Below are 26,398 nucleotides of genomic sequence, written 5' to 3'. Positions count from 1 at the left end.
AACAACCTGGAGCCAAAGGAGAGGCTGAGGCACGGAGGCCCCACAGGAACTGCAGGTTCAGCGTTCTGCGTACTTGCGTGAGACCGAAGAACCGGCCACTGCCCTCGGCTGTGCTGGCCTTGCAAGAGGAGCCATCTGTCGGCCACGTGGCCCCATCTGGCCCTGCCCACACAGGGCTTCCTCAAGGCCTCCCCCTCCCGGAGCAGCTGTGTCCACAGCAGAGGCACCGGCCGAGGGGCTCTGCTGCCTCCACGCCAGGATCTGGCTTGGCTCAGCTAGAGCAGACTTTGCCCGGCCCGCTCGCTGGTGGTCCCAGGGTGCTTTCAAGGGGACCAGCATGAATACCGCCTCCTTCCTCAACCAGCTCCCTCCTGGCAGCCACAATAAATACGGAGAATGGCCACTTTCCATCCCCTACCCCCCCTGCTCTGTTCTCTCCCTAAGCCCCACCCAGCCCGCACCCTTCTCCCCCACTCCTGGGCACACGGAGGGTGTCCTCCGACACTGCTCCACCTGGCAACAGTCCCAGTTGCCAGGTGGATGGCAGGAAAAGGCAGCCAAGGACTGTCCTGGGCTCCTGCTCCTTCCTCCTGCTGCAGAAGTGGGGCTCCTGGGTCAAAGGGCAGGGCTCATCCTCCAGCCAGGCGGGTGGGCCCCCGGCCTGCTCCCCTGCATCCTGGGGTGGGGAAGCTGCCATGGGCACATGGGGGGGCAGGAGAACCATTTATTGACAGACACAAAACGGACTTTTAGGTGGGGCGGAAGAGCAGAAAAGAGCCCCCTCCCCCTTTCAACTTGTAGCTGTTTCCTAAGGTACAGGGCAGGGCGGGGGCTTCACTGGGTCTCCATGGGGAGGGAAAACGCCCCAGCCAGAACAGGGGCCAGGTCTTGCCGGCCACGGCCTGCCAACGGAGGAGGAAGAGTCCCCAGGCTTCAGGCAGTGTCAGAAGGAGCCTTCCAGGGCCACCCAGCTCCCTCTCCTGCCAGCCCGATCAGATGGTGAGAGCGCTGCAGCTGGGCAACTGCGAGACAGAGGTGGCCAGCAGGGGACTGGTGGGCAGCACCTTGATGGGCAAGTCCCAGCTGAAAGTGTCCACGTCCATCTGCTCCACTCCTGTCCAGCTGGCGGCTTCCGACGGGTCCTTGGGCGTCACAGGTGCCTCGGCCACGTCCCGCAGAGTGACAAACTCGAAGTGGAGCCTCCACTGGAGGGACACTGTGGAAGGCAGGCAGGTGGGCACTCAGGGCAAGGGGAACCAGGCTGGTCTGCTCACCACCACCCCGCCACACGAGGCTGTGAGAGCAACCCCCCCCATTGCCCCAGCTCCCTTCTGGGAGGGCTCCCCCAGAAGACCAGGGCTGCTTCAGGAGCTCCGACTCAGCAGGCTCACCAACGTTGGTGCTGAATCCCGGGGCTGAGCTGAGGGGGATGGGCAGGCTGAAACTAGTCCGGGCCGTGTGCAGGCAGGACTCCTGGTGCCGTGCGTGGGTGCTATAGGACGCAGCCTGCCCCCTGCGGCGCTGGAAGGCTTCCTGCACCCGCTCCTCCGTCTGCAGGCTCACCAGGTACTGGCGGGGACAGAGACTGTCAGCAAAGGTGGGCCCCCCGCTCCTCCGTCTGCACAGACCCTGGGTAGCCCCCGCCCCCCCCTCACCTGCAGGCACGGCGTGTCCCCCTCGGAGAAGCTGAAGGTCCCCACCACGTCCTCCCCAATCTTGTAGATGGTCTTGAAGATGCAGAAGGTGGCCACTCGGCCCCGGGCACTGCTGATGTTGAACAAGTCTGGGGACGGAGAGCGCTGCCCTAAGGCTGGGGGTGGATGGAGCGGCTCTGTGGCCCAGCACAGGCCCCAAGTGAACCAGCACTGCTTATATAGGGGAAGGAGTCGCCTGGGCTGCAGGGCCCCATGGGGAGCTGCCTCCTGAGGTCGACAGAGGTGCCCAGGATGGAAAGTCAGGGGTCGAGGCCTGCTGTGCTCAGCCTCACAAGGAGAGCCTCGCATCGGCTGCTGGGGTCAGGAAGGGGCTGTGGGACTCTTGGACACCTTCTTCCAAAGGAACCACTGGGCACGATGGAAGGGGGGCACAGGTGGAGCCTCGTACGGAGGACTGGAGACCAAGGATGGGGCCCACAGCCACAGAGGGCCCTGGTGGGTTTTGGCGGGGGCCGCAAGGGACGATCGTCCGGCGGGAGAGGGGACTCACGCAAACTCCGCCGCGAAGTCGCGACCGTCAGGAGCTCTGTGGCCAGGTCCGCCAGGCGGGATGTCTTCTTCACGCCGCACTCTTCCTCCTCCAAGAACGGGTTGGAGGGGGCCACGGCCTCATCCTGGGGGAAGGGGTAGTCTCTGAGCCCTGGGGAGACGGAGGCACGAAGTCAGAGGTCTGGTGGGCTGGAGTTCCAGGCGGAGGACAAGGTGGGGGGGGGGAGCTTACCCTGCAGCACCATCACTCGGAAGGGGACCCGGAGCAGCTTGATGGCCGAGTTCACCCGCTGGCAGCCGATGGTCAGCTTATAGACGTACTTCACCGCCTGGCCACGGAAGGAGGGCGGCCCGTCCACCGGCAGCGTCTCGCAGTAGGAGTCTGGGGGCAGAGGGAGGGGGACGCTGAGACAGGCCAGCTGAGACAGGGGCAGGGAGGCTCTGGGGCAGACAGTGAAACTGAACCTCGCCAGGCGGGTTCTGCTCTCAGCCCCTCCTGCTGCCCACCTGCGGCTCTCGGGTGACCACCCACCCACATCCCCCCTCTGTGCAACCCGGGGGGGAGAGAAGGCAGCGCTCACAGCTTTTGGACTCGCCGGGATCCAGCCTCAAGTCACAGAAGAGGATCTTTGGGGGTGTCGACAGGATGCACTGACCCCGCTCCCCTGCAAGGCAACGCATGTCACTAGCCCACAGCAAGGCCTTCCCCTTCCTGTTCTGTTTTTTTTTAAATGTAACTTTTATTGGTTATAATAGTGAAACCTAATACAAACTAGACTTAAAGGAGAAAAAAAATACAAAAAAAGAAAAACAAGAACGCAATAAACAGAAAAAAAAATATGAAGTGACTTCCAACCATCATCTCAAGCATAAAGAAATTTAACCACTCCCTCGTCCCCCTGAAGGCCACAAATGTTGATCTCCTCATCCCAGATCCCTTCTCTTGTAATCTATATGATCCTCCTTCTCGGTCAGTCCCGGTGCCAGCAACCAGCTGCTAAGGATTATCAGAAGTAACAACGTACAAGTAACCTTGACGTACAAGCACGAATCGGACCGAAATCTCTGTCGCTGAACAAAGCAGTCATTAAGCGAGATGCCAGGTGACCGCTTCGCTTCACAACTGCAATCTGGGCTCTTCCAGTTGTGGTTACTGCAAAAATTGTGGTCCATTAAGAGGGCGGAACCCCAGATAAGGATTGTGGGGGTGGCTCAAGGGGTGGGGGAGGCACATCACAGGCTGTGTGCGCAAAGGGGGGAGGAGGGGTCTGCATTGCAAAGCCACAGCTGCCCCTGGAAGACTCAACCCCCCACCTAGTAGCACATATGACCACAGGGGCCCTGCAACTGCCCCCCCCCCCGCCTATTCTCCCCACAACCTCTGCCCTTTTGGGCTGCCCTTCAGGATTGAAGGAAGATTTATGGTCCAAAAGCCTTTAATAGCTTATGAGGAGTTAATGGGCAATTTCCAAAAGTAATTAGCAAGTGAGGTTTGCAAATTTCGTGTCTGTCAACTCTACGAGGAACCTGGCTGCAGCCATCATGCTTGTTCTAGGTTGCCACCTGAAAGGGAGGGGGTATGGAGTATTTTTGCTAGTCTAAACAATTCTGTGTCCATGGGAACCAAGGTCATTCTATCGGTTAGCTTAGAGCAGTGATGGCGAACCTTTTAGAGACCGAGTGCCCCAAAACCGCTCTTGCCCTGCCCCGCACACTCCAGCCCCACCCCGCTCCTGCCCCACCCCCATCCTGACCACCCACAGGTTCCACGGCCCACTGCAGATCGCCCAGGTGGCCCAGCAGCACCATGGTAGCCACACCCTCTGCCTGCGCCCCATAGCATCAACTGCACATGCCGGGGCGCAAGGGTGGAGTCTTGTCCCCACTGCCCAATTGCCATGTCCTTGGCTGTGCTGCTCCTTACAGGCCATGCTGGGGGCGATTCTCCTGGGGGCTGCTGGTGAGGAAGGGGCCAGGGGAGGAGGTGGGGCTGGGGCAATGGCACACGTGCCCACAGAGAGGATTCTGAGTGCCGCCTCTGGCACACGTGGCATAGGTTCGCCACCACTGGCTTAGAGGGTTGGGCGTTTTGTTAAAAAGCCCGCCAAATTATTCTATTACATAGACGACTGCATAGCACTAGGGTGGGAAGCTTGACTTTGTAATAGTCTCTTTGGAGGGAATTTCAGACTTGGTTTCACTTTTGCCCGTGCAGATATTGTGTAAGCAATAAACATGTTCTTTGAGGAAACCTCTAGCCTCGGAGTTCTGATTTAATTGGTATCAGAACCATGACAGTGTCCTTTCAAAGTCTCTGCAGCAGTTGTGACCAAGAGATCCCTGTCTCCTGGCACTCAAAACCACAGAAAAGCACCATCCTGCAGCCTACACTCGTGAGAAGTAGGTATCCAAAGCCTATGCAGGCGATCTCCCGTCCTCTCCTTATCCAGAGAGGCTCCAAGAAAACAGTCCACTCACTGCTTCTGTGGTCTTTGCCACGACTGTTGGCTCCACTTTCAGGGCATTCTTCAGTCTGTCGTACCTCGCTTGGAAGATCGGCAATGGCCTCCCTTTCCAAGTCCGAGGGGCTCCCTCTTTGACCCTCTGGGGTCAGGCAATGGACACCAGCCCCCCCCCCCTGAGGCTCCCTCCTTGAGATGCAACTTACCTCTATTGGGCACAAAGACAGTCTCATTTTCCGCCTGAGCATCATAGCTGGTATCTTGTGAAGGTGGCAGAGCAACCCGGCTCTCGCTGGTGTGCAACTGGCAGTGGATCTGAGCACTGGCCCAGGCCAGAATCTCACTGGAAGAAAGAAAGAGGACAGGATTGTCAGGAAGAGGAAGGCAAGCGAAGGCCAGGGCCAGGCCACATGGCAAGACACCGCTAGAGTCCGATGGAAAAAAAAAAACCTTCAGAGGGCCAGGTGGACCTTCTCACAGCAAGTGCCATTTTCTACATGAGGTTCGTGCCGGCCCCAACACTTGGTTGCCTTCTCCTCCTCCTCTAGGACTACAGCGCCCATACTCTGCTCTACCCTTTCAGCAAGCCACCTTTGGAATTTCTGAGGCAGCCTTGGCTGCTCCCAGGATGCCAGGAGAGAACTGGGCATGGGGAGGGGCGCTGGGCCATTCAGCCCACAAAGCCCTCTAATCAGCAGGTACCTTTTGCGCTATGCCCAAGAACCCGTTTCTTGTGAAATTGTTCCCTCCTACAACCTTGATGCCGGCCTCTGTTTGGCCCCATCTAATGGAGGGTCTGGGGCTCTGGCTCCTCTCAGGACCCCTCGGGAACCTGCCTTCCCTGCTGCTTGAATCCTGGTTAGTCTGGACCGCTGAAGCTCCAGCTATCTTCCGAGATCAGACTGTCAGCCAAGCTGCTCAGGAAAGGAGACGACCCCCTTGGAAGGGGTGGGGGACGGCTTTCGGCCCGGCTATGGCTCGCTTCATCACCAGTCCACACCTTTTTTCAAAGGTTTTGCTTCCTGAAAAACGTTTGGTGGTTATGGCAGACCCTTCAGATTGAATGCAAATGCAATATCAGAGTGACTGTATCACACAGGAATCTGGAGAAACGCGGTTGACTTGTAATGACTATAACACGTGTAACTGCGTAATATTTCTGACACTCTGCATGAGTTCAACAGGGTTCTGTTGAAAGCGTTCTGCAGCTGATTTTCATTCGTATTTCTTGTCCAATCAGCCGAGGACTGTTCATACCGAGTTCCTGCCTGCAGTCCATCATTTTCACCTGGAGCTAGTCCCAGCTGATCCTCCTGGCTGCTCTACGCGTTTATGTCGCCCTTCCTGATGTCCCTGGGGGGGCGGATGGGGCTCCTGGGCAGCTTCAGGGGCCGCTGCGTCACTGCGCACGATATGGGGTTGTCGCACTCTGCCCCACCTGGGACGGCCACAGTCTTTGGTGGAGAACCTAAGTGACCCAAAGCCCGCTGCCTTCTCCAGAGCCCCAGCTTCAGCTTGCCAGGACTCTGCTCGGGTGATGCGTGATCACCTTGTGACAGAGTTTAGAATACAAGCCACGATCAGCCCAACCAGTTAATCCTGGCCTCTGGAACTCTCTTGCGGAACACAAAAAGCCACCAAATGGGATTGACTGGCAAAAGAGGCCGCTCCAGCTGCCCTTGCGTTCCTCTTTCCCAGGCTGTCCACCCTCTTTGCTTTGCGCTGGGAGTGGCCTCTTGACCGTCCATTCATTAACCTGTTATCTGATTGGATCAGCTCAAGGCCAGTCACCCAGCACCTGGTCAATGGAGAAGCTCCCTTTTCCAATGGGCTCTGGTCCACATCCTGCCTTTTGACCAGCATCTCTCTTCCTTCTTGCTTTCGGCCTGTCCTGACCTCCGTTCTACAAAAGGTCCCAGTTCCATCATTATCATCACTGCAGCTCCCGGCTCTGAGGAGGCCAGAGTTGCAACTGCATCAAGGCAAGAGTCCAGGGATCTGCCAGGAGCAGGCGAGGATGCTTCACACCCCAAAGGCCTGGAGACGGGAACGGAAGGTGGAAATATGTAGGTTTGGGGTTTTGGATTGGACAGCTGTGTGAACTTAGCTAGGGTGGATTGCACATCTCAGCACTTGGACAGCAAAAGACGGTACTACTTGGCCTCGGGGGGAGGGCCTGAAAAACAGTGGAAGCCCACAACTGATCCAGTCAATGTGTGAACCCAGCGAAGTGTTATGTGTTTTCACAAGTAGCTGACAGCTTCATCCTGAAACACCACACTGAAGAACAAGCCTGCTCTTTGCATACTCTCCAGCCAAGGCCCCCATTGCCGCAGCCCTCCTCTTTGCTGCCTGTCTGGCTGGCATGGGAAGGGCTGCTCTGCCCATGGAACGGCGCCATCCTTAATCCTTGCAAACAACCTGCAGAACAGCCCAGGAACCTGATTAGGAAGAGTGGCCAGCCGGTCTTGTCTTCAAACTAGACCGTCAAGCCTGCAGGCTGCAGAGGCTGGTTCTCCCGCTCAGGATCCAGGAAGGATCTGGGCCTGGAGCTACAGCTCAGGGTAGCAAGCTATGGCCTTAGAAGGGCTCTGAGGGAAGCCTGCCCAGAGGAAGTGCCCTTCAGGAGGAAGAGCTGAAACACACCCACACCCACACTTTGTTGCACATTTTGTGCTGAGGAATTTCCTTGCTGGCTGCAGGCCTCAAAAGGGCCTGAGAAGAGGCTGCAGAGCATGACAGAAGAACCAAAGAGCCACATCTGGGTGGTGCTTTTTCCTTTTGAGGAAGCTAAGATCACAGGGGCTCCTGGCAACCAGTAAGACAAGCGCATCTGGAAAACTACACAATCCTTTCCTGTCTTCCTGCAGGAGAACCCCTGGCATACGCTTGCACAAGGACAGACATCACAGACCTCCTGCCCCCCAAGACAGACACCTCCAGCAGAAGCCCCCCCTCCTTGAAAAAAAGTGGCTACTTGAAGCTTGAGCCAAAGAGGGTACCTGGCATCTCCAATGGTCAAGCGTTTTGGGGCCTTTGCAGACACCTCGCCCCCTTTCTGGAGAGTGGAGGGTGTGATACAGGAGAACAGAGATTCCCCAAGGCCAGGAGGGGAACCGCCAAGCTTCTCCAGGCAGGCGGGCTTGGCAGCTGCTGATGCATCACTGCTAGCAGGAAGCACATCTGCCCGCGTTGCATTTGTCGGTTCACGATGGTTCAGCAGCAAAGGGCAAGAATGGGGCAGAACTGCGAACCCAAAAGCCTCATCACTTCCTGTTAACCCATTTTGGGGCAGAGTATGGAAAGAATACGAGCACGAAACCTCACAAAATCTTCTCTTTCAAGTACTAAATGAGCATTTTGGAAATGTTTCTACATCGAAAAAAAAGCGAGTTGTACTGGCTATGAAACGCTGGTCAGTGGCGCACAACGGGACTGTTGCACTCCACACAGGCATCGCTACAGAATCACAGAATCGGGGACTCCGACCCCCTCCCGAAGCCTCAGACCCCACCCCACCCCAATAACTGGCCATCCAGCCTCTATCTGGAAACCTCCCTGAATCCAAGAGGTTTGGAGCTGCTTCAGAGCTCTCCGATGCAGGACTTTCCACCTTATTTCTGAATCTGGATCTCTCCCTGTTGAGGCCGCTTCCTCCCATGTTCCCTGGGGCTGGGAAAGCTGCTCTCCCGCCTCTTTCTTAGGCTAAACACGCCCAGGTTTTGCTCCCTGTAGGGTTTGGGCCCCAAGACCCCCTCCAGCTGTCGTGCCATAACCTGCTCTCCCCCCTTCTTTTTAGGGTGATGAACAGAACCTGGAGCCAGTGTCCAAGGCATAGGCTGAGCAGGGCAGAAAAGACGAAGCAGAACTGTCTGGGATTTCAACACTATCTTGGAAGCCAACATCACATCCTTCGACAGCACATTGTTGGCTGATGCTCAATGTTGATTTGCTGCGACACTCAGTTCTTTCTCACACACACTGCTGACAAACTGTGTATCTCCTACGCTGTACCTGTCTACCAGGTTTTTCCTATTAAGTGCAACATTCTACATTCCTCAGCACATAAAAGCGTTTTGTTAGATGAGGCACAATATTCAAGTATTTCAATATACTCCTGAACTTAGAATCATAAAAAACATAAGGCTGGAAGGGACCTTGGAGGTCTTCTAGTCCAACTCCCTGCCCGGGGCAGGAATCCTTATAACATCCAGGAGAAATGGTCGTCCAATCTTTTCTTTAAAAAACTCCAGTACCCATAATTCCAGGAGGCAAGCTGTTCCAGTGATTAATTATTCCCACTGTCAGGAAATTCCTTCTTATTTCCATTTCCCTCTGAGGAGCTTCCACCCATTGCTTCTTGCCCTAGAGCAGAGGTAGGCAATCTTGGCTCTTTTATGACTCGAGGACTTCAACTCCCAGAATTCCTGAGCCAGCATGGCTGGCTCAGGAATTCTGGGAGTTGAAGTCCACGAGTCATAAAAGGGCCAAGGTTGCCTACCCCTGCCCTAGAGAATATATCAATGCCCTCTTCCCTGTGACAGCCTTTCAGGTATTGGGGGGCAGCTACCGGTATCAGGTCTCCCCTAAGCCTTCTCTTCATTAAGCTAAACACACCTGCCTGTAGTTCCCTTAGTAGCTCATTGTACAATTTAGCCTCTGACAATTTAGCCTCTTATAAATCATGGAAGTGAAAAATAATGGAAAGATTAAAACAAACCGACGTTAAAATATTACTAAAAACTGTGCTAAAACCACGGCTACAAGACCCAGGATCATCTTTGTCGCTCTTGTCTGCATGTTTTCAGGGTCTCGCCATTTTTGTACTGCGGTGACCAGATCTGAATGCAGTATTCCCAATGTGTCCTCGCTAGCACAGTATAAAATGGTGTTATCTCTTCGGGTGATTTTGATACTGCTCCTCTGTTGATGCAGCATCGCAGAACAGCATCGGTGTTTTTGGTAGCTGCAGCACATTGCTGACTCATACTTAAGTGATTGCCTACTAGATCCCTGTCACCATTGTTAAGCCAGGTACTGCCTGTCTCCTACCTGTGTATCTGGTTTTTCCTGCCTAACTGCAGGACATTCCTTTTCTCATCACTGAACTGCATCTTGTTGAATAGGGCTCAAAGCTTAAGTCTGTCAGGAGCCTCCTGAATAATTTTGAGTCTATCTTCTAAAGTTTTAGCAATTCCCCCCCCCCCAGGTTTCTGTCGAGTTTGATTCTGCCTTTTTAGTTATCAACAATGCTCCTCCATTTCCAGCCTTGTGTCATCTGCAAATTTGAAGAGCATTCCTTCTATTGCCTCGTCTAGGTTATTTATTTATTTTTAGTTATCAAATTTATAGGGCTGCCATTTTATACAAGGGGACTTTGGACAGTGTGCAATAAAACCAACCATTAAAACCGAATATAAAATCCAATCAAAGAGGCACATAGAGGCAAACTGGCAAGCAAGGAAGCTCACGGCACAGAAGTTCAGCACATACCCACCTAGGAACATCCATAACTCCCGCGCCAATGCGTTGTGCAGCAGCCAAAGCCTCTGGACCCAGGCATATCAAACTCGCGACGTCACACGACATATCGCAACTTTTTCCCCATTGCTGGCAATGGGGTGGGTGCGGTTTTGGTGTGATGCATCCGGCCCGCGGCAGTTTGATATGTCTGTTCTGGATGCTCCTCCAGGGCAGCCCCATACAGATCACAGAGGTGACCAAAGCAGGAGGAGCTGTGAGATGAGCCTCATGCCCGAAGATGGGTGCCCCACAGGAAGTTGCGCTAAGGCCCTCCAGCCCTTCTGCTCCTTGAGCAGGAGTCATGAGTCCAGAAGGACCCCCAAACTGAACATTGGGTCTATTTGGGATAGTATAACCCCTTCCAATACTTTATAATTTACTTAAACAATATATATGGTTCCCCATCTCAGTCTAGTGATTTTTGATCAGATAGCAATTTAACAATGCGCTCTACCCGGGGCTGCCCTTGAAGAGTATTCGGCTGGTGCAACTGGTGCAGAGTGCAAGGTGGGCGCGCGTAGTCTTGGGAGCACCTCGGGTTGCACATCTAACACAGTCAGTGTGTGAGCTGCACTGGTGGCCAGTTTGCTTTCGGATCCAAGGTGTTGGTAGTTACCTTTGAAGCGCCCCATAGGCCCAGGGTATCTGGAGATGGGACCAGCCATGCCAATCGCACTAGCGGGAGAGGCCTGCTAGGATGGGCTTTCTTGTGTGGGGGCCTCTGAGGGGAGAGTGCAAGAAGACCCCATTCCCCTCCCACCCATCTCTTTTGGTTCTTGCAGGGGAGCTTTTACCGCAGTTTTGAACATTTTAATGCCAGTTCCTTTTAACCTTTTAAAATTATTCTTCACTTGTTCCTATAATTTATAAGCCACCTGGAGTCACCTTGCAGGGCAGGTGGGGGGCATAGGAATCTAATAAGTAAGATGTGCAAACGGGACCCCCCCCACCCCCAGATTCTGTCGGGGCCCAGTTCCCGTCACCATCCTTGTTTAGCTGAGGGCAGCCAAGGGCGCCGGGCCCACCAGGGACCCCCGCCCCCCAGAAGAGACCACTGCCGCCGCTGCCCCATCACTACCTCGAATGCGGGGGCCCCTCCCAACTGACGGGGGGGAGCAGCTACAACCGGCCTCCCGAGAACAAAGGGCGTGTCTTTTGGGGGAAGGGGGGTCTCCCATGCCACAGAGTCTAGGGCAGGGGTAGGCAACCTTGGCTCTTTTATGACTCGTGGACTTCAACTCCCAGAATTCCTGAGCCAGCCATACTGGCTCAGGAATTCTGGGAGTTGAAGTCCACGAGTCATAAAAGAGCCAAGGTTGCCTACCCCTGGTCCCTATAGGGCAAGGGTCTTCAAACCTAGCCCTTATATGACTGGTGGACTTCAACTCCCAGAATTCCTCAGCCAGGCACGCTGGCTGAGGAATTTTGGGAGTTGAAGTCCACCAGTCATAAAAGAGCCAAGGTTGCCTACCCCTGCCCTAGAGAATATATCAATGCCCTCTTCCCTGTGGCAGCCCTTCAGGTATTGGGGGGCGGGGGTCATAAAAGGGCCAAGTGTGAAGACCCCTGGTCTATAGGGAGTCCACCGAGCAGGATCTCCGCAGACTTGAACCCAGAGCCCTGCCCGGCAAAGGGGAATTCAAGGTAGAGCAAAATAAGGCTGGAAAAAAGAACAATGGTGTAGATCGGGGTAGGCAACCTCGGCTCTTTTATGACTCATGGACTTCAACTCCCAGAATTCCTGAGTCAGCATAGCTGACTCAGGAATTCTGGGAGTTGAAGTCCATGAGTCATAAAAGAGCCGAGGTTGCCTACCCCTGGTGTAGATACAGGCAGCCACGTACAGGCAGCCACTTCTCCGGACTCCTTACTCGGGCAAGGGGGTTGGACTAGATGACCTTCGAGGTCCCTTCCAGCTCTGCGATTCTGTTATGAAGGGGGATTTTAACGAACTGCGGGCCGGGAGGAAGCGATCCCGGTGGGGCTGGGGAGGGGGCGACACCCGAGAGAGCAGCGGAGGCCCCGAGAACCTGGGCTAAGGATCGCCCGGCTTGCAGCGGGTCGGGGAGGGAGCCCCCCCACCCTGACCCCCCCCGGGGCGGGTACCTGGAGGCGGAGGTGGCGTCGGGCGGGAGCGGGTTGCGCAGCGTCACCACGCACTCCAGCGCCTCCCCCGCCAGGAACGCGGCGCCCCGCTGCAGCGACGCCAAAACCTCGATCATGGCCGCGGGGGGCGGGCCGGGCCACGTGGACACGGGCGCACGCGCACGCGCACCAACTTGCTCTCTCTCTCTCTCTCTCCCGCTTGCTCCCCCCCTCTCTCTCCGGGGCGGGGCGGGGCGGAGCCGCCGACTAGGCCCCGCCCCCTACACTTCCAGGCTTGGCACCGCCGGTGGGTCGGCTGTGCAGCGGCGGCCGATCCCGCCATGGCGACGGGGGGCTGCGCGGGCTGCGGGCGGGGGGGCACTCGCGGGGAGGGGACGGCGGCGGCGGCGGCGGCTGCGGAGGAGCTGCTGATGAGCCGCTACGAGGGCCGGGCGGCGGGGCGCGGCGTGCCGCGGTTCGGGTGGCGGCTGTGCCTAGCCCACCGCTTCGCCGAGCGCAGGAAGCCCCTGCAGGCCGGCGACGTCTCCCCCGGGCAGGCCCTGCGGCACCTGGGGCTGGCCTTCAGGTAGGGGGCGCCCCTTCCCCCGGGAGGGGGGGGAAGCGAGCGGGGCGGCGGCGGCGGCGGCGGCGGCCCTCCCCAGGCTTGAGACGCTGCCCCCTCCCCCCCCTCCCCTAGGTACCTCGGCTGGTGGTACCGGAAGACGCGCGTGGAGAAGCGGCAGCCCTTCATCGACCTGCTGCACCCGCAGCCCCTGCGCCCCATCTACGGTAGGGCCCGCCCGGGAGGGGGGGGAGAGCGAGAGTGGGGGGAGGGGAGGGGAGGGGGGAGCGAGACCGCGGGGGGCGGGCGCGCTGACCGCCTTCCTCCCTCTCCTCCCCTTCTTGTTCCTTCTTCTCCGCAGGCTGCCCGCTGGGGGGCCTGGGCGGCGGCACCGTCACGCGGGGCTGGCGCGGGGATTTCTGCAGGTGGCAGCTCTTGCCGGGCTTCTACCAGCACCGGACCGTGGTGGCGGACCAGGTTTGTCGGGCGGAGGGGGGGGTGGGGTGCAGGAAAGGAGCGCCCTGGGGCTTCCCCGGCGCGGCGCCTTCCTCACGGGGGTCTCTGCCTTCCCGCCCCAGTTCACGGTCTGCCTGCGCCGGAAGGGCCGGACGGTCTACCAGCAGGTGCTCTCCATCGGGCGACCCAGCCGGCTGCAAGGCTGGAACTGGGGCTTCTGCAGCCACTACGCTTTCTACCACGCGCTCTACCCCCGCGCCTGGACCGTCTACCAGCTGCCCGGGCAGGAAGTGGTGCTGACCTGCAGGCAGATCACACCCATCATCCCGCACGACTATCAGGTGAGGTCCCTAGTCTTTGCTGTGGGGGAAAGTCGGCCCTGGCGGTTCTAAGCCCCGGGCTCTCCTGTACGTGAGACGGCACCTGCTCTTCCAGGGAAAGGGACCCCCTTCCCAAGCCTTCCTGAGCCAGGACCTTCCCACAGAGACCCCCTTAATAGGAGCGCCCCATGCTGAGGAAGTCCCTGTCCCTGCCCCCTGCACCTGCAGCTCTGCTTCATGCCCCTCCCCTTGGCTTCCCAACCACACACCTGCTGGAGTTATTTGTGCCAGCAGATTTCCTCATCTGGAGCTGCTGCTTGGAGAGAATATCTCCTCCTTAGGCTCTGTAATTTTTAATCGCTGTCAAAATCTTTCTGAGTGATTATATGTTAAGTGTAAGCTCAGGCTTGAGGTTGCAACTTAAAAGGTAGCTGAGCCAGCTGTAGAGCGAAGCAGGCTGTAGATGTGCCCCTCCAGGTAACCCACCGTGCCCCATTCCGGAGGCCCTTTTCCAGTTCATGGAGGTCAAGGGCCAGCCAGGAGCAACAGGAAGGGGTCAGCCAGAAAGAGCAGCATTGCTTGGGCAGAAGGGAGACTGTTGTTGCCCCTGCCCTGGAGCCGTCTCCTTGCCTCCGGGCGAGGCAGTCTGTCGGATCCCATGCAGGGCATTAAAGATGGTAATTAGGACTTTGAATTGTGCTGGAAAAGCATAGTGGCGATGTATGGGGAAACCCAAATTACATGCACCATCGTGCTCTGGGCTGGTTGAAGTTTTGGGGGTGTCTTTGAGGGTCGCCACATGTACAAAGTATTGCAGGGGTCCAAACAGGAAGTGACTGGGGTGTAGGTAAGCACAAGTGGAGCCTCCTGGTCCAGGAATGGGTGCAAACGGAGTGCAAGATAATCCTGGACAAATATCCTGCTAGCCACGGCTGCCACCTCTTCCTCCAGCAGGAGCTGGAAGTCCAGGAGCGCCCCCCCCTCCGCAACTTGCACACCCATTGTGTGAAGGAGTGCTTTCTCCTTGAGAGTTAAGGGTAACGACTCTCCAGATTCTGGGGAGATCCTAACACCCAGCGCCCCTCTGTCTTGCTAGGATTGACTCCCTGCCCCCCACCCAGACGGTCACAGCCTCCGGATACTGGAGAAGCCCCCGAAGGGCATTGCCCATGCAACTGGGGGGCAGAGATGCAGAATTGAGTGTCATCCTCAACCCATGAATAACTTCCCCCAGAGGTGTAAAAGAGAGCTGAGAGACACACACCCCCAGACACGGACATAAACGGGCCTAGCGCTGGGCCTTTCCATTCCCCCCAACCCAATTGATTCCAAGTGAGGAGGAAGAACGTCTCAATGTGGGGTGCCCCCATTCCCTTCCCCTGCAGTCAGCCCAACAGGATGCCTTGGCTGATGGCAATCAAAAGCCTCAGGGAGATCCAGGGGGGCCAGGACGAAGGCAGCACCCTCCTTGGGAACTCTTGGGGCCCTCTCGGCACACTTGGGGCCCTCTCGGCAGCATAACCAGGCCTGAAGCCTGTCTGTCTTTTGAGCAATCCGGCCCTGCATGGCGAAAGCGTCAATAGGGTTGATGTCTCTACGATGGGTTTCCTAATCCGGCCCTGGCACGGTGCAGGAGCTGGTCTCTGGACTGCCTGGAGGTGTTGCAAGTTAGAGCTTGTGGGACGCAGGAGAGGGGTGGAGACTTGGAGGGGAAGGAAGGAAGGCAGGCAGGGCTGCCCGAGGGAGGCAATAAAATGCTGCACAGGCAGTCCTCCACCTAAACCACAATGGAGAGCACAGAATTTGTTAAATGAGCCGCATTTGATTTTGCGATCTACCACTGTGGTTAAGCGAATCACTGCAGTTGCTAAGCAAATCATCCACCTTACCCACCCCACTGACTTTGTCGGAAGCCGGCTGGGAAGGTCGCAGAAGAGGACCACGTGATCCCAGGACACTGCGACCGTCGTAAACACATGCTGGTCGCCAATTTTGTTCACCTGGCCGTGGGAATGCTCCCTTGAAGGTTGTAAGCGAGATCAGTTGCAAGTCATTTTTTTCAATGCCGTTGTAACTTTGGGCCACCAAATGAACGGTTGTAACTTGGGGACTATGGGATGGTCAACGCTTTCTAGCCCAAAGTAGACTTTCTTACGGATGGGGGGGGCACATTTGCTTCTTAATCTGGTCGCACCTGGGCGCTGCTCCTGGAAGGAAGCCCGGGGCGAGTAGGGGGGGGATCAGGCTGGGCAGCCTGGGGGGGGCTCTGACCCCGGCACGCGCCACCTGTGTGCTGTGTGCTTAGGACTCGAGCCTCCCGGTGGGCGCCTTCGTCTGGGAGGTGGAGAACGAGAGTGCGGAGGAGGTGGAGGTCTCCATCATGTTCACCTTCCAAAACGGCACAGAGACCAAGGACGACCGCCAGGGCGGCCACTGGAACGAGCCCTTCAGCGTGGAGAAGGAGGGCTGCTGCGTCCGTGGGGTGATGCTGCACCACGTGACCCCTGCCAACCCCTACACCCTGGCCATCTCTGCCCGGGAGAAGGTAGGCCTCGCGGAGATCCCCGCAAGACTTAGGAACGGCCCATGGGCAGCAGCTGGGACCAGAGCCTTCCACGCCCTTTGGGGCTCTCTCTTGCAGGCTGGCAGGGAGACTTCTTGGAGTGGCAGCGGTGACCCATTGTGGCTTCTTTGCCACTTCTCTACTTACGAGGCCCCGAGGTGGGGTGGGTGAATTCCCCACCTCTGGTGCCTCTGGACTCTAGAAGGCCCCCTTCCTAGCGCCTTCCCCCCCCCGTCCCGTAAGCCTATTATGGAACTGCCCTCCCATCCCCTATGGCTGCCCTGCTCCCTTGCTCCTCCCTGCCACTCCCTTCGCCCCTGTCCCGCTGAGGCAAAGCTGGGGAGGGAGAGAGGGGCCTGGCCTATCCTTCCCCTGTATCCTTCCCTCCTTTCTTGATTCCTCCTCTTGATTCCTCCTCAGGCAGGTGTCGCTGTTACCCACGTCACGGCGTTCAACCCTGCTGGCACTGGGCAAGAGGTTTGGCAGGATCTCTTGGCAGATGGTCGGCTGGAATCTCCTCAAGGTGAGCTCTGGGCTATAAGGTGGGCAGAGGGAGGCGGGAGGCCAGGCTCCTGACGCTCACGGCTCTCTTGTAGGTCAGAGCCCCCCTACGGAGAAAGGGGAGGTGTGTGCAGCAGCCGTGTGTGCCACGTGCGTGGTGGCGGCTCACGGCCACGGAGTGCTGGAGCTGGGCCTGGCCTGGGACATGCCTCGTGTTCGCTTTGGATCGGCGGAGAAGGAGCATCGCCGGTGGGTACCTGCCTGCTGGGAAGGGCTGGCTCTCCCGGGGGTCTCTCTGCTTTGGGTGTGGGCACACCTGGGCAACCCACACAGCTCTGCCTGTGGAGGGGTCTCCAGGGGTGGACTGCCATGCAGCACACTCATGAAGCCAACCCTAACCTGATTTAGAAGATGGGGCTGTCTCAGGATCAAACTGTGGGCTGGAGGGGGCAGCCCTGCTCGGCGCAGACATCCTACGGCCTGTGGGGCTATCCGACCCTTTGGCTGTCCCTGTCCAGCCTGCGGGGTGGGGACAAAAGCCGTGGCAGCAGCCCCACAACAGTCCCAGTTTCCCAGGCAGCCTCTTGGGAAAATTGCTTCCCCTTCCCCCCCCCCTCTCCCGATCTGGAGGGTCCCCTGTGTGTGACGGGGACGTGGCCTCTGGGTGGGCTATCTTTGCTTCCTGACTGATGCTCTGGCTGAGAGTCCGTTTTCCTCTCTGCCCGCAGGTGGTACACCCGCTTCTTTGGCAGCGACGGGAACGCCTGCCCGGCACTCTCCCACCATCTCTTCAGCCGCTACGAGGTCTGGGAGGAGAAGATTGAGGCCTGGCAGGGCCCCATTTTGGAGAACAGGTAGCACCCTGCGGCTGAGAGGCTTCTGAGGTGCAGGAAGGTGCCCAGGCCGGAGTTTTCCCACACTCCCTCTGCTGAGGTGCCGCCATGATCCACTCCAGCCAAACTAAGCTGCTTCCAGGCTGTCTCCTCCCCCCCCCTCCGTTCCCTCCCCCCACCACCTGTGGCTGTCCAGACTCTCTGAGCGATGGGGACTGCCTCATTCCTGCTGAGTGGGTGGCTGCACCCATGCTCTCCCTGTGTCACCAAGCCAGGTGGGCAGGCCTCCCCCAGGGGTCTCTGGGCAGACTGAGATTGCCCCTGAGAGGAAGCCCCACTGAGGACCCGCACGTGCCTCTTGCAGCAACCTGCCCCCCTGGTACAAGTCAGCCCTCTTCAACGAGCTGTACTTTCTGGCCGACGGAGGCACCCTCTGGCTGGAGCTACCACCCGAGGACAGGGACGCCCTGCGGGACACCCAGGGCCTCTCCCAGCTGCTCCCGGTCTTGCAGGANAAGGCCCTCCCCCTGGGGGTCGCCAGCCGACATTGCTTGGCCGACGGCACCCTGAGGAGGCCCGCTCTGTGGGAGCGTACCGGTCTGTGGGAGGGAATCTGTGGCAGAAGGCGGTCTCGGAGGTATCCAGGTCCTATGCCATGGAGCGCTTTAAAGGTGGTAACTAACACCTTAAAGCGTACCCGGAAGGCCACTGGCATGCCAGTGTAATGCGCAGCTGCCACTATTTCCTGCTTCCAGGCCAGGAGTACCGGATGTACAACACCTACGACGTACACTTCTATGCCTCCTTCGCGCTCGCCATGCTGTGGCCTAAGCTAGAGCTCAGCCTGCAGTACGATGTGGGTAGGTGCCCTTTCCCTTGAGCTCTGAACATTGGGATGGCCTTCCTCGGCCAGCATTGGAAGAGGTCTGGGCTGGAGGGGTGCCCCTGGCAGGGATGGGAGGGAATACCCAGCCCTTGAGCTGTGTTGAATCCTCCTGATGGCCTGGCCTGTGCTTGGCTGGGTGTTTGGGCTGCTGCTAACAGCCCTGCCCTGCCCTGCCCCAGCTGCTGTGGTGCTGAACGAGGATGCTCGCCCTCGGCAGTACCTCATGAGCGGACAGACGGCCCCAGTGAAGCTGCGCAATATGGTTCCGCATGACATTGGAGACCCAGGTAAAGCACCTCGTGTCTGGATGCAGGTCAGGCCTCACTCTGCAGCTGCATGGTCTGAGGACAGGCGAGCTCACAGCAATTGCCCTTAGCAAGGACTTCAGCAGCTGCCCTCCCTCAGCCTGGGGCTTGGGGCCTTGCTGCGTGGGGGAGGGTGTGGACCTTCCTGGGGCTGCCCCTCAGGAAGGTGGGTGTCTCCAATTTGCTTGAAGGCATCCCCAGGACAGCTTCCCCTGTGGCCGCTGGTGGCGTGAGGGGGGCTGTTGGGGAAGGAGATTGTGCACTCCCCCCTTCTGTGTCTCTGGATGAGTGGGAGGAAGCCTTGGGCTTCTGGGCAAAATTCCCTGAGAGTCTGTAAGCAGCTCAGAGGTCAGCTGGTCACAGCCTTTGGGTTGTGGGGTCCCTCCTTGGGCTGCTGAGGAATATGGTGGGGCCTCTTGCAAGCTGGGAGGGGGGTGAGGCTTTCTGGGAAACAGGGCTGCCANTTGCCCCTGAGAGGAAGCCCCACTGAGGACCCGCACGTGCCTCTTGCAGCAACCTGCCCCCCTGGTACAAGTCAGCCCTCTTCAACGAGCTGTACTTTCTGGCCGACGGAGGCACCCTCTGGCTGGAGCTACCACCCGAGGACAGGGACGCCCTGCGGGACACCCAGGGCCTCTCCCAGCTGCTCCCGGTCTTGCAGGAATACGGGAGGTTTGCTTATCTGGAAGGTGAGGTTTTGCTTTGGGGCCCGGGTGGGGGTGGGTGGGGCGTCCTGGCTTCCTCCTGGAGGGAGCTCCAGGTGCTTCTGGCATGCCAGTGTAATGCGCAGCTGCCACTATTTCCTGCTTCCAGGCCAGGAGTACCGGATGTACAACACCTACGACGTACACTTCTATGCCTCCTTCGCGCTCGCCATGCTGTGGCCTAAGCTAGAGCTCAGCCTGCAGTACGATGTGGGTAGGTGCCCTTTCCCTTGAGCTCTGAACATTGGGATGGCCTTCCTCGGCCAGCATTGGAAGAGGTCTGGCCTGGAGGGGTGCCCCTGGCAGGGATGGGAGGGAATACCCAGCCCTTGAGCTGTGTTGAATCCTCCTGATGGCCTGGCCTGTGCTTGGCTGGGTGTTTGGGCTGCTGCTAACAGCTCTGCCCTGCCCTGCCCCGCCCCAGCTGCTGTGGTGCTGAACGAGGATGCTCGCCCTCGGCAGTACCTCATGAGCGGACAGACGGCCCCAGTGAAGCTGCGCAATATGGTTCCGCATGACATTGGAGACCCAGGTAAAGCACCTCGTGTCTGGATGCAGGTCAGGCCTCACTCTGCAGCTGCACGGTCTGAAGATAGGCGAGCTCACAGCAATTGCCCTTAGCAAGGACTTCAGCAGCTGCCCTCCCTCAGCCTGGGGCTTGGGGCCTTGCTGCGTGGGGGAGGGTGTGGACCTTCCTGGGGCTGCCCCTCAGGAAGGTGGATGTCTCCAATTTGCTTGAAGGCATCCCCAAGATAGCTTCCCCTGTGGCCGCTGTTGGCGCGAGGGGGGCTGTTGGGGAAGGAGATTGTGCACGGGGGGAAGACACAGAGACCTACTCACCCTCCTTCGGAACCCGAAGACCCGTTTTAAGGGACTCTCAGACATTCGTCGAGTCTCCAGTCGACCAGTGTCGGAAACCCAACACCCCAGGGAGGAACCCGACGACTCCTTATACCACCCCGGAGAACGTTCGACCCTCCCCCCACTCCGAAAGACCCTTTGTCCCGACGGTCCCCTTCCCCTGCTTTCTTCGGCCAGACGACGAGCCGTGGCAGCGGGTCAACGCCTACCTGATCCACGATACGGCCACCTGGAAGGACCTCAACCTGAAGTTTGTGCTGCTGGTGTACCGGGACTACTTCCTCATGCAGGACATGGCCTTCTTGCGGGACATGTGGCCTATCTGCCAGGTGCAGTGGCAGGGAAGGAGGGGGCTGCCAGCCATCCAGGGGCCCCCACAGACCCCTCCTCAGACTCCTTTGCCTCCCTCAGGCCGTGGTGGACTCGGAACTGAGATTCGACACAGACGGGGATGGCCTCATTGAGAACTCGGGTTTTGCTGACCAAACCTATGATGCCTGGGTGGCCACTGGAGCCAGGTGGGTGATGGGGCAGGAGCCTTGCCCTCCTCCCACATCCTAGAATCCAGCTCAGAAAAGCCACTTGCTGTGGGTGTCGGGAGCCCCCCTCCAGCCTCTGTGTGGAAGGGCTGACATAGTCCCTCTCCTCGCCCCCCAGCTGTTGTGTGGCCTGGGGCTGTTTGGTGTAGCCTGGCCCCTGTTTCTTGCTGTTCCTTCATATTTCTTTTCCCCTAAGTAGCAGGGGTGGGTGGTCTTCTCTCAGGGGCTTTGAAACATGATCCTGAGACCCCAATGGCCAGTGTTGCGTCTCAGTTCCAAACCTACAGTAGCCTTTCTGGAAGATTCTTTGACTCACCGAGCCTGTCAGCCAAAGACCCTGTGCCCGGAGGGAATGGAGGTCCTGGTGGCGGACCCAAGCAACCAGATCCACAATTGTAGAATTCAAGCCAGCTACTTTATTATATTCTGATATATACTGTAGGAATCTTCCCAGACTGTTTGCCTTCCCTTGGGAACAGGCAGATAAGTTTGTGTGGCCCCCAGGGTGTGTGTGTGTGGGGGGGTCAGTCCTGGTTTTCTTGCGGTTGTGCAACGATTCAAGGCTAATTCCTGCTTGAGTTCCCCCCCCCAGAGGAGGTGGCCTTTTGGCAGCTAAGCCCCTCCCTCTGAGCCCCTCCTTCCCTGGAATGCCTTGCTGCCTTCCCTGGCTGAGGGAATTGCAAGGACCCCCCCCCACCTGCTTCCTCTGCACAACACCCTTGTTGGCTGGGTGCCCCGATGTTACGCTTCCGTGGAGAGAATGGCTGTCCTGCTGACGGGGCTGGGCATTCTGGTGCCCTGTCTGGATGAGGCCAAGGAGGAGGAGAGAGGCAGGTGCCCTGCTCTGCAGAGTTGGCGGAACTAAAAGGGGCGCAACACGTCCTGTGGCCTTGATCCAAGGCTTACTCCGTGGCCTCTACGTCTGTAGTGTCAGGGAGGGAGAGGATGGCAGCCTGGTGGGAAATAGAGGCGTCAGACGGGCCAAGTGCTCCTGAAGAAGGTAGCACCAGGAAGTCGCTTCCCCCCCCCAATTCCTTATAAAGTAAAGCATCCTCAGCCTTGTGGGATTCTGCTGCCAGTCGACACCAGCCCTGCAAGGTGGATGAGGTCAGAAGAGGACAGAAGGGTCCCTTTATGGAGATGGGCTCTGGGGATGGATCCCTTTTCAGCCTCCGGGAGTTGACCAGGAGACCCTGGCTGAGCCACTCCCGAGGGGTGTCTCGTTGCCCCACCGGCTCTCTTTGCTCCTGTTTTCTTCGGGGTCCCCTGCCCGACCCTCCTCACCAGCCCAGGGAGTGCTGCTGGCAGAAGCAGACTCCCGGGGCGGAGCTACCTGGCTGTCTGCCCTCCTGATGCCAGGGAAGAGTGCTCAGCCACTGTTCGGAGGGACGCAGGAGAAGTGGGCCCTGGGTAGGTGCCTCTCTCTCTCCCCCCCCCTGCTTTGAGCAACCCCCTCCTCTCCTTTGCTTCGCCAGTGCCTACTGCGGGGGCCTCTGGCTGGCAACCGTCTGCGTGATGTGCAGAATGGCGGAGGCCTTGGGAGATGGGCCGGCCCGTGAGAGCTATTCGGGCATCCTGGCTAAGGGCACGGCATCATTTGAGCGGCTGCTTTGGAACGGTAGGTCCAGGCAGGGCAGGGGGCTCCTATGGAGGGGTCAGCAGGGCCGGAAAGAGCCCCTGGCCACCATCTCCCCCTTCTCTCTTGCAGGGAAGTACTACAACTATGACAGCGGCCACGGCCCCTCCTCGGACAGCGTCATGGCCGACCAGCTGGCTGGGCAGTGGTTCCTACGGGCGTGTGGGTTGGGCGAGGGGCAGTCAGAGGTGAGGGCAGGGGCCATGAGCCTTGGGGGGGCGGGGGGGGGCTGTGAGCCGAGCCTCCACGCGTCTCCCTCTGGCCCACAGGTGTTCCCTCACAGCCACGTGCTCAGCGCCTTAAAGACTATCTACGAGCTCAACGTGCTCAGCTTTTCGGGGGGGTCCATGGGGGCTGTGAACGGCATGCGCCCCTCGGGGCTGCCTGACACCTCCAGCGTGCAGTCGGACGAGGTGTGGGTGGGTGTGGTGTACGCCCTGGCCGCCACCATGATCCAGGAGGTGGGTAACGGGGACTGGGGGAGGGTGGCAGGGTGGGTGCGGGATGCCAGCCCAGCTGACTGGGCTTCCTCTTGCCTGGCACAGGGCCTGGTGGAAGAAGGCTTCTGCACTGCCGAGGGCTGCTACCGGACCGTCTGGGAGCAGCTGGGCATGGCGTTCCAGACCCCGGAGGCCTACTGTGAGAGGAAGGTCTTCCGCTCACTGGCCTACATGCGCCCCCTCAGCATCTGGAGCATGCAGCTGGCCTTGGAGCGGCGGGCAGCACAAGGGCAGCCCTTCCCAGCTCCACCTGCAGCCAAATCCGTTGGCCCGTGAGCCAGGTGACGTGGATAGGCAGCTGCCTCCGCTTGGCCCTCCTGAGCCAGAGCAGATCCACGGGTGGCACCCAGGCCACCCTGGGCGGTATGAAGGAAGCCCCGCCGCCCCTCCTCCCCCGAGACGGGCAGAGCTGAGCTCTTCGGCAAGGAGGCAGCTTGGACGTCTCGGTCTTCTTCAATCTTCAACACATCTCCCCCCCCCTTTGATTTGCACACAATCACGCTCTGTATAATCTGAAGTTATTTTTAGATGATGAATAATTTTAATTTAAAATAAATTGAACTTGGCAAAAAGACTTTGCCAGAGCACTTGATGATGACGACCATGACGACAGAAGGCAGCAGGGGTGTCGTTGCGTGGGTGCCCCTGGCCTAGTGTAGGTGGATCTCCTTCCTGCAGCCTGATCTTTCCTGGCGGTGGGGGTGTCTGTGCTTCTCCTCTCTTTTCCTTCCAGGGCAGGAGGGTTGCTGCAGCCCTGTTGCGAATCTCTCTGCCAGGGTCCTGCCAGCCTGTCCAACTGCTCCCAGGACCTCTGGAGACGCTGGGAAGCTCCAGGACCGATAAGTCCCCCCAGACGAGATGCCCTCAATAATTAAGTGAAATGAGGTTCTTGCTGGTGGTCATTGTGGCTGCCTGGTCAAGTCGAGGGATTGCCCCTGCTTACCCAGTCGCCAGGTTCTTGGTCCCTTCTTTGGTGAAGGGACCAAGCCGCAGAGAAAGCCATTCGGTGGTCACTGTTCCAAGGCGTCCCTTCAGAGCAGCAGTTCAGGAGTCTCCCTTCCAGAGAGCAAAAGAGTCCCAGGTCAGTCCTGTAGCCAGCTGGGCAACGCTTGGCCCAAGAGTAGGAGGAGGGGGGCATTGGCATCCCCCCTTCTGAAAATGAAGCCAATGCCTGGAGGAGGAAAACAGGGACGGCAGAAGTGCTGTGAACATCAGCCAGACACCACCACCATCCCCGCCCGGCAAAGTGCTTCCGAGGACTGCTTGGAGCTAAGGGGAGGGGGATTGGGGGCCATGTCACTTGTGTGCTTTAGAAGGGGAAGGGAAGGCCACCGCCTGGGGTCTTTTTGGTGGGGGGAGAAAGGGGGGAGGGGGCCCAATACATACTGCATTGTTTGTCTGCTTGCAAAGGAACTTCTGTTGCATCCCCAAGATGACTTGGTGGCTTTAGGGGAGGCAGAGCAGGGTCACCACAGGTACTGCAGGCTCCTCCTGGGGGCTGTGTGGCCACTTCCCCCAGACTCCCAGGAGGGGCCTTCTCGGACATCTTAGCCCTTGCTTGAATTGCAGTCAAGGCACCTGTGGCTCAATACGATTGCCAGACTGCATAAACACTACCGAGAAAATCTTGTTTTCCGTGACATTAAAAGTACTGAATAAATAAAGGAAGCCTCCCCCCTCCCCCAGCAATGTGCAGCACAATTCTCACTGCCACTTTTGGTTGTTGCTCTCTGAGCGTATTGGTTATTTTCTTGCAGGCATTTCCAAAGAACCTTTAAAACCAGCCCCAACCAACACCCACAGGGCAAGACACTACAACAGGGGTCTTCAAACTTGGCCCTTTTATGAGTCATGGACTCCAACTCCTAGAATTCCTCACCAGCAAAGCTTAAAGCCCACAAGTCTTAAAGTTGCCAAGTTTGAGGATCCCTGCACAACAATATTAAAGTGAGAGGAAACCCCACTTCTTACTGGCACTGATGAAATTACCTAGTTGGGTCATGAACGAACGAACGAGCACACGCGCACGCGCACACACACGCACACACACACACACACAACCTACCAAAAAGCATAGGAGCTGCTTAAAATGCCCTTGTACAATACAACCTTCACCTGCAAGCAGAAGCGCCTCACCCCCCCCCCCCACCGCCCAGTGGCGACAGGGAGGCGTCTCAGCTTGGAACTCGTGGCCCAAAAAGCCAAAATATTTTTCTTCGCTGACCCGAACATCTCAAGGATGGTTTGTCTTCATGCTGACCTAGTAGGAAGGGATGATGGTGATGATGATAAGAAGAAGAAGAAGGTCACACAGATAGGCTTATTTAAAACATTGCAATCCGCCTTTGGCTCCCCCCTTGGGTGAAAAATGAACCCGAGGCCTGGAAGGGGAAAAACCGGGCCAAAGGTGTCCGAGCCTTCCCAAGGGCCGCTCAGCAAAGCCTCCGAGCCCCCCCTGGGAGGGGGGCTTCACTGCAAGCGCTGCCTTGTGGCTTGTCTGCGTGTAAAGTAACTTCTGCCGCGTCCCCTCCCCTCGCCCCCCCGTGCTATTGGGTCGCTTCAGGAGAGCCAGGGTTGGGCCACGACGGGCACGGTAGGGTCCTCATGAGGCTGCGTGGCCCTTTTGCGCCCAGAGGGTCCCCGCGGCGGCCGGTTGCGCGGATCAGCTTCTCCCGGAGATCAATCGCTGCTCGGGATCTCTGAATGGCGCTCATCTCCTCATCTGGGCGCCGTCGTTCCCGCAGAGCGAGCGAGCGAACTAGCGAAGTAGCGAGCGCGGGGTGTGGGGGTCCCGCCGCTCCTCTCTGCCTTCGGGGGCTGGGCGGCCGGCGGAGCGAGCGAAACTTCAGGGGGGGCTCCAGGAAACGGCCAAGGCAACCCCCCCCATTCTTATTACGAGTTCGGGACCTTTTTGGAGAAATGGCAAGGCTCCCCCCCCCGACCCTCCTCCTCCCCAGGTGGACTGCAGTAGGTTTGGGGCAGACTTGCTTCCCTTCGGACCCCACCAGGCAGGCCAAGGAGTCACTCGGGCAACGATGTGCGGGCAGGAAGGGTTTTTTTGGGGGGGGGGGGGTGCTGGCTTAACGTGGAGCGAAATCGCTGAGCGAAGCAGCGAAGGGAAACTGATCCTTCGCCAGTTTTCTCCAGAAACTGAGAATTATGTTCCGGCAGCAAACCAAGAAAAGCCTGGAGACCCCCAGGATGGCCTTCGGGGTCTGCCCCCCGCCCCCGCCCCGCCCCCCCCTTGCTGCCGAAGTGCTGCTCAGCGCCCGCAGAAGGCCAGCGATTTCGCAGAAGCGTCCCACCCCTCGGGTGGGCATCCTGCCCCTCCCAGCCGCGGGGGGTGGGGGTGGGGGTGGGAGGAGGCGGCAACTCGGGGTGGGGGGAGCCGGTGCGAGCGGGGCTTTATAAGGGGCGTCCCGCCTGGGGCTGGCACGTCTAGATTCCTGGACACCACC

General features: G+C 58.4%; 2 protein-coding genes across 2 annotated transcripts; one reads left to right on the top strand and one right to left on the bottom strand.

The window, feature by feature from the left end:
* Positions 1–992: 992 nt before the first annotated feature.
* On the bottom strand, positions 993–12,411 carry RGP1 (RGP1 homolog, RAB6A GEF complex partner 1). Its single transcript, XM_015815848.1, has 8 exons — positions 12,296–12,411; positions 4,873–5,009; positions 2,786–2,869; positions 2,437–2,586; positions 2,206–2,355; positions 1,656–1,783; positions 1,392–1,569; positions 993–1,216 (listed from the first exon to the last, which is right to left on the bottom strand). Exons 1-8 carry the CDS (start codon positions 12,409–12,411, stop codon positions 993–995), a joined length of 1,167 nt encoding a protein of 388 aa, XP_015671334.1.
* A 204-nt stretch (positions 12,412–12,615) lies between these two features.
* GBA2 (glucosylceramidase beta 2) lies at positions 12,616–23,477 on the top strand. Its single transcript, XM_015815845.1, has 17 exons — positions 12,616–12,860; positions 12,972–13,063; positions 13,198–13,313; positions 13,415–13,633; positions 15,918–16,157; positions 16,596–16,698; positions 16,772–16,925; positions 17,405–17,530; positions 19,214–19,389; positions 19,514–19,618; positions 19,829–19,936; positions 20,443–20,594; positions 20,677–20,783; positions 22,280–22,422; positions 22,513–22,628; positions 22,710–22,901; positions 22,986–23,477. Exons 1-17 carry the CDS (start codon positions 12,616–12,618, stop codon positions 23,214–23,216), a joined length of 2,625 nt encoding a protein of 874 aa, XP_015671331.1. The 3' UTR covers positions 23,217–23,477.
* Positions 23,478–26,398: the final 2,921 nt, after the last annotated feature.

This window comes from Protobothrops mucrosquamatus, unplaced genomic scaffold (assembly GCF_001527695.2).
Source record: "Protobothrops mucrosquamatus isolate PMUCROS unplaced genomic scaffold, P.Mucros_1.0 scaffold379, whole genome shotgun sequence".
NCBI classification, from domain to species: domain Eukaryota; kingdom Metazoa; phylum Chordata; class Lepidosauria; order Squamata; family Viperidae; genus Protobothrops; species Protobothrops mucrosquamatus.
The sequence above is the reverse complement of the archived record's forward strand: the minus strand, read 5'-3'. Positions and strand labels throughout refer to the sequence as shown.